Consider the following 6,788-nt stretch of genomic DNA (forward strand, 5'->3'; position numbering starts at 1 on the left):
GGATTTCCTGGTGGTCCATATGATACATCTTTATTGACCCGGTACCAAGATCATGTTGCACGCACGCATGATATGGGATGGTCAGGTCAGTAAGAAGTTTTTATATAGGTTTAATTTTGTTGTTCTTAAGTATTTTTATTCTTTTTTGTTTCTTTTGTTAGGATCGAGCTGTGAAAGTGGTCTCCCATATCAAAAAAGTGAAGAAATTAGGACGTCCTTACCCTTATGTTGCACCTTTTGTGTTAGCTTCTGGATTATCGCCTTTGTGCGACATTTTATATGAATATATCGATCTTGGGTTAGTATTGGGTTTCGTGGAGAGATGGCATCCCGAAACTAATACTTTTCATCTACCCATTGGGGAGATGACCATCACTTTGGATGACGTATGGTCACTTCTCCATCTTTCCATTAGTGGAAACTTTTGCTCCACTGAAAATCTAGAATATGAAGATTCTGTTGAGATTTTGACGACACTTCTTGGTGTTGACCGGGCCATGGCTTGTGTGGAGCTGAATCAAAGTCGGGGTGCACAGGTCCGACTTAGCTAGTTGAGAGAGTTGTATGACAGCTGTTGTGAAAACGAGCTATGGGAGTTTGCTGCACGTGCATATCTTTTGCACCTTGTAGGGTGCACGATATTTGCTAACAAAAGCGCCACCTATGTTCGTACACATTATCTCGAGCTATTTAGAGATCTCTCCACATGTCGTACATATGGTTGGGGAGTTGCTGCTCTTGTCCACTTATATGAGCAGCTAGGAGATGCCAGCTTTGCAAATACAAAGCAATTAGCTGGATATCTACCTCTTCTGCAGGTACCCATTTATATAACATTTTATTATTTATTTTACTTGTTTTTAGTTTTATATGACAATGGTTAAATGAAATATTATTTGATACAGGCTTGGATATACGAGCACTTCCCTACATTGGGAAGGAAGCAAGTACGGGATACATATGTGGAGACCGAACCCCGTGCTCTACGTTATGTCACTGGACGCGCCATTTCCGCTATAGATGATGTTAGAGTCCAGTTGGATGGCTTGACATATGATGAGATGATTTGGAACCCATATATAGCATATAGAGCTGCTCGACAACTTGTAACACATGGCATGTTTTCTGGCTTCCTGAGGGTTGGTACCGTCGTACAACGTCATTTGCCGGAGCGTGTGTTGCGACAATTTGGCTTCATCCAGCCTATTCCACGACCGCCTAGTTCGGTTCCCATGATGGACTTTGAGGCTATTGATGATCGGTGGAAAAAAGCACAAGCAGTTTGTTGTACATCAAGTGGTCCAAGCACCAACTCCTTTTTCATGTTCAGATGGATATTTGCAGTGGTTTAGGAGAGTCTCCCATCCATACATTTTACGTGGAGCTGAGGCCGACCGACCTAGCCTTGTGCTTGTGTCCCGACTTCATCGAAATTTGCCAGATGACATAACAGTTCAGAGGACGTCACTGTCATCATCTTCCAGTGGTTTATTGGTATGTTACACATTTAGTTGTTCATATTATTAGTAACTTTTAATATTTGACATTAACTTGTTATTATCACAAGGTCTCGTGAAACGCATTGTAGGTGGTCTTCAGCGGATGATAGACTGTAGAGACGTTACTGAGGGCACAGTAGCCTGGGATCGCACTCATGAGTTATTGCAGATGGCTCGAGATGGCGTTGAAGAGGAAGAGACTAGAGGAGGATGTAGAGTTCGAGGTCGACGACCATCTACGTCTGGATAGTCGATTTATTTGTATTTGATGTTAGAATTGACATTTGTATTGGATTTTATATTATGATATTTCATCTATATATGGTATTTTATATTAAGATATTTCATCTATATATGGTATTTTATATTAAGTTATTTAATGTTAGCAATGAGGCCAAAATATTTCCGTCCCTTGGCCAAAGGAGTTAGAATTTTATATATTGGTAAAATAATTACAAACTACAACAGTGAAATACTTAATACAATCAACAAATATCAGTCTTCCATGAGATCTACATAACTACGATCCACTATGTGTAAATCTAGGAATGCTTGCATCCTATCTCTATAAAATGATGCCCACCCTTTTGCCTTTGGGTAACAATTGCTAGATGATATGATATCCACTGTCGGTAATGGACAGCCTTCTTGTAGACGAACCTGTAAATACGCAATTAGTCAATAGAGAAATAAAGTTCTTTATAAAAATAATATATATATATATATATAAACATATATACCTGCACAAAATGAGAATTGTAAACATGTCCGATACAAATTAGTCGATGTTGACTTTGCGAAATAGGTGAGGATGTACGAAGTGGAAATATCGTCAAATTCTGAACTGATGACAAGCACACGAGGATTACATTATACCGATTAGCAATCGCATACCCCATGTCTGGTATAGTCATCCACTTGTCTCGATTAGCCTGTATATAATTAATTAGATTATAATAAAACAAAATCATAAAAAACTTGTAATACATAAATTTTAACATTGGTGTATAGAAGTTATACCCCTGATGGTGATTGAACTAGCAAAGACTTTCTCAGTTCTTCCAGACGATCATAGCCTCCAACTAATGTTGCATATTCATCTCGCCATTGACTAAGTTCTTTGTATAGATCATGTCTGATTAGAGGTCACGACTCCTCACTCATACCCAACAATGCAGCAATGCATCTATATCCACAATGACCGTCCGCCACAACATCGACAACATCGAGTATATGAGGATGAAAAACAGGATTGAACTGTTCTAGCATGGGTATTACTTTCTCTTAAATTATACGTTTGCTCTTCAGCTTGTTTTCTGTTTTTGCAACACATGTGTCTTGTCTTGAGGACTCAATGAAGGCGTCCACATGCTCAAAATAGGAGGGATCACGTTTGGTTGACTTCTTTGATCTATGACTCTTAGCTGCACCTTTCGTCTTAACTTTACTTGGTGGTGGTAACATGGATGCCATGGAAGGGCAAACTATGTCGAGTAATTTATGTTTTATGGTCACTTTTCCTGCAATATCAACTTCTTTGAAAAGATTAAGCAGTAGATCAACCTCCCTCTGAATAGATAATTGCCCTTCAGATTGTGAAGACGAGACATTGGAGAAGCTCAACCTAGTCCACATCACATGAATTTCTTGGAGAGGAATAATCTCAGGATCATATCGTGCTAATTCACACGCACATGGTAGACCATAAGTTTGTTTGAAAATGCAGCCACAACGACTACTATCGAATCCAATCTTCTTTACTCTTTCCAACTCTGGAGCAAGGAGTTCTAAGGCACATCTAGAAATATTTCCCACTAATCTTCTATAATTCAATGCCTTGTAAGAGTCACTGATAAGATTTATACTTCTTTCAAAAGACGCTTTAATTTCGTTATGTTGCAAGATAATAACGTTGTGAATTCCATCCCAACACGAACAAAGGTCTCCCATACTACTTCTAAGAACTTTCTTCAGACTCCAGTGAGCAGACTCAACCCTAGTACAAATTATACAAGGAAATCATATAAACCATTAATAAATAAATTTAATTAATAGCAAAATGCAAATATACCTGTTTGATGTTGTATTCCCCAAATGCATAACTTTGTTAGTCCATGCCTTCACAAAGAATTTCTTGTAAGGAATGATCCACGAGTCGTTAACATATTCAAAGAATACAGGTCACGGCTGGCAAACAAGCTCAAGACGATGAACACACTCGTTGAACTTTAATTCATCTTCACAGTCCATGACATTCTCCCAGGCTTGCAATACAACATCCCATGCATCAACAGAATTTACTAGCATTTTGCACTTTGCCTGCACATTTTTTTGAATGTGGAAACGACATAGAAGATGATAACACTCAGGGAACACAATGCCAACAACATTCATTAGAGCAAGATCCCTATCAGTTACAATGACTTGTGGACCACCCTCGGACGTCATAAACAGACCTCTTAGCCTTTCAAGAGCCCAAATGAAATTATTTTGCTTTTCACTACATAAAAATGCAAAAGCGGCTGAGAAAGTTAATCCTGTTGAGGTCACACCAACAATCTCAAGTAATGGCAACCGATATTTGTTGGTTTTATAGGTACTATCCATTAAGAACACAATATTGAATGAATTTAACAACTTCACAGCATCAGGATGGGTCCAGAACAAATCGCTTACCACATCAGATTCATCAAGACATCTACTAAAATGGATGTAGTGATCACGTTCCAACATCAACATTAACTGTTGTAACTCAGTTCTTGAACCTCTTATTGAACGTTTGTACCTATATCTTGCATTATACACTTGCTTCAGAGTTGTAACATTACAATCATCTTTTTCTTTCAGAGTGAGAAGTATATTTGCAGGTTTTACTTGACTTTTGGTCATATCAACAAGCAACGACTGTTCAGTAGACTTCAACCTACCCGCATAGGGGTGACCAACTAGAGTAGAAGAGACATCGTGATTATTGTAACCACATTTTACGTTCAACACACATCCCTCCCCTTGACAGATGGGTCTCCCTCTCAATCTAAAGGGACAATCACATTTTCTTGTCCCAGATAAACTCGGTTCTACATCACACTTGCATTTTCTATACTTTCCACCTCTTTCACAACCTAATAATACACGGGTCTTTCTTCCTGGTTGTCCATTATATTTATCCGATCTTAGAATAATAACGACAAATCCAAGATTATAAGCAACCCCTCTAACCCATTTAATTAAATCTTCACGTGTTGCGAAAATATCATCGGTTGTAAAATGAGATGTATAATCTTGTTCGCAGATATCATGAACAAAATCAGAAAACTCTGACATGAGACTACAATTTAGCTGAGATTCCGCTTGAGAATCCAAGAAACTCAAATAACTAAAATGATGATCTTCCATAATGAACTATAATAAGAAAAGAAATTTTAATACGTAAATAACCCATCCAGGGTAACCACATAAATGCATAAAGAATGCAACACGTATCACAAAAAACGAGTGAATGCAAAACGTATCAAAAATTGAAAACTAATTGCATCATGATATTCATTGCATGATTTACGTTAGAAAATTCACCAATCACACAGTATACATTCATTCACATTAAAATTTCACCAATAACACAATATACACACCAACACACAAAATCCAAGTATGAAACGGAATACCTATTCCGTTTCACAAACATATGAAACGGATCCAAAAACACATTTGAGAGAAAAGGACAGGCAAATTGGTGAAACGGGTTACAAATTCCGTTTCACATCTTTAAGACACGGATTATGTAATCCGTTTGGAAAAACAAAATTTTGGTTTCTATTTGATGTTCAAGTGTTTGGTATGTCGGACAAAACATCCATGCAAATAAGGAGCGGGAATTTGAACGAAATAAGTGATTCAATTCTATTTCTAAGACGAGGACAGCACGTACACCAATCTTATTCACGACTTCTTTTCTTTGCACATTGTTGTGGAACTGGAATCAAGAAGAAAGAAATGGGGTGTGGGTGTGTGGGTGTAATTTTGAACATATTATTATGCAAGGTTTATTTACCACTAACGTTTAAAAGTAAGGTTTAAAAGTAATGGGGTGAGGGTGTTATTTTTTTTATGAATGGGGTGGAAGCGAAAAAATCATAATTTATGGGAAACGGCATACACTTTCCGTTTCATAAAATATTGTGAAACAGATTCCTTATCAACTCTCATTTATCATCTAACAAACGTACAACAAAAACACCAATGTATTCTTAAATTAGGTGACTTACAACATCCTCACAACCAGCTACGGACATGAGTCATGAACATATATATATATATATATATATATATATATATATATATATATATATATATATATATATATATATATATATATATATATATAATTTTGTAATGGATGCGAAAATCAAAATTTATGGGAAACGGATTACAGAATCCGTTTCATAACGTTTTGAAACGACTTCTGTATTCCGTTTCATAAAAAAGTGCAATTTTATGAAACAGAATACAGAATCCGTTTCATAACATTTTGAAACGGATTCTGTATTCCGTTTCCCATACATTTTTACTTTTATCGTGAACCAGCTTTTGTATTCCGTTTGGTAAAATTTTGAAACGCATTAGAGAATCCGTTCTATAAAACATTTCGTTATATAGTTTATCAAACGTAAAACAAATTCCGTTTCACATCAGAAGCAAACAGAAACAACTTAAAACAACTTAAGGTGGTATGAAGGCTAACCTGGATTGACGGAAGTACCACTTGGAGAGGAGATAACGCAGTTACTCACAACCACCTTCCTTCAAAAACCAACCTTCAATCACAATAACCACAATGCAAACTTAAGACACCCAGAGAATAAACAAGATTCCTTAACAAAAATTAATTGAAAGTCATACAAACCAGAAGAGGGACCACCACAGAGACAATGAACAAATGAAGGACAGCTCTCAAGACCACGGACCACAATGAAACTGAGCAAAATTTTAATGAAAGCAGACACTGGCATGGAGAACAAACGGGAGTAGAACGAATAATAATAGTAACGTTGGGGGTGCAGGGATGTTGACGCAGTAAATGAAATGTACTGCGTCCTTACCCACTTTCACCCATTCTCACGGTATATTAAATAAGGGCATAAACGTCAATTTTGGGGTACAAGAGAACTCTTGGAGGTGCAGGGAGAAGGCCCCTTATTGTGTCCATGCATCAAACTCCTATGATTAGTGTCCTATGATTAGTGCTTATCTTCCTTGTTGTTATATACCTATTGTACCCATTATTACTCG

At 37.1% G+C, this 6,788-nt stretch overlaps 1 protein-coding gene across 1 annotated transcript; it reads right to left on the minus strand.

Moving 5' to 3' along the window:
* Positions 1 to 2,783: 2,783 nt before the first annotated feature.
* Positions 2,784 to 4,895, minus strand: LOC114194227 (PKS-NRPS hybrid synthetase cheA-like). Its single transcript, XM_085665628.1, has 2 exons — positions 3,685 to 4,895; positions 2,784 to 3,495 (listed from the first exon to the last, which is right to left on the minus strand). The coding sequence occupies exons 1-2, from the start codon at positions 4,893 to 4,895 to the stop codon at positions 2,784 to 2,786; spliced, it is 1,923 nt and encodes a 640-aa protein (XP_085521754.1).
* Positions 4,896 to 6,788: the final 1,893 nt, after the last annotated feature.

Source organism: Vigna unguiculata, chromosome 8, assembly GCF_037176805.1.
Source record: "Vigna unguiculata cultivar grain cowpea cultivar isolate G323 ecotype 2 chromosome 8, ASM3717680v1, whole genome shotgun sequence".
Lineage (NCBI taxonomy): Eukaryota > Viridiplantae > Streptophyta > Magnoliopsida > Fabales > Fabaceae > Vigna > Vigna unguiculata.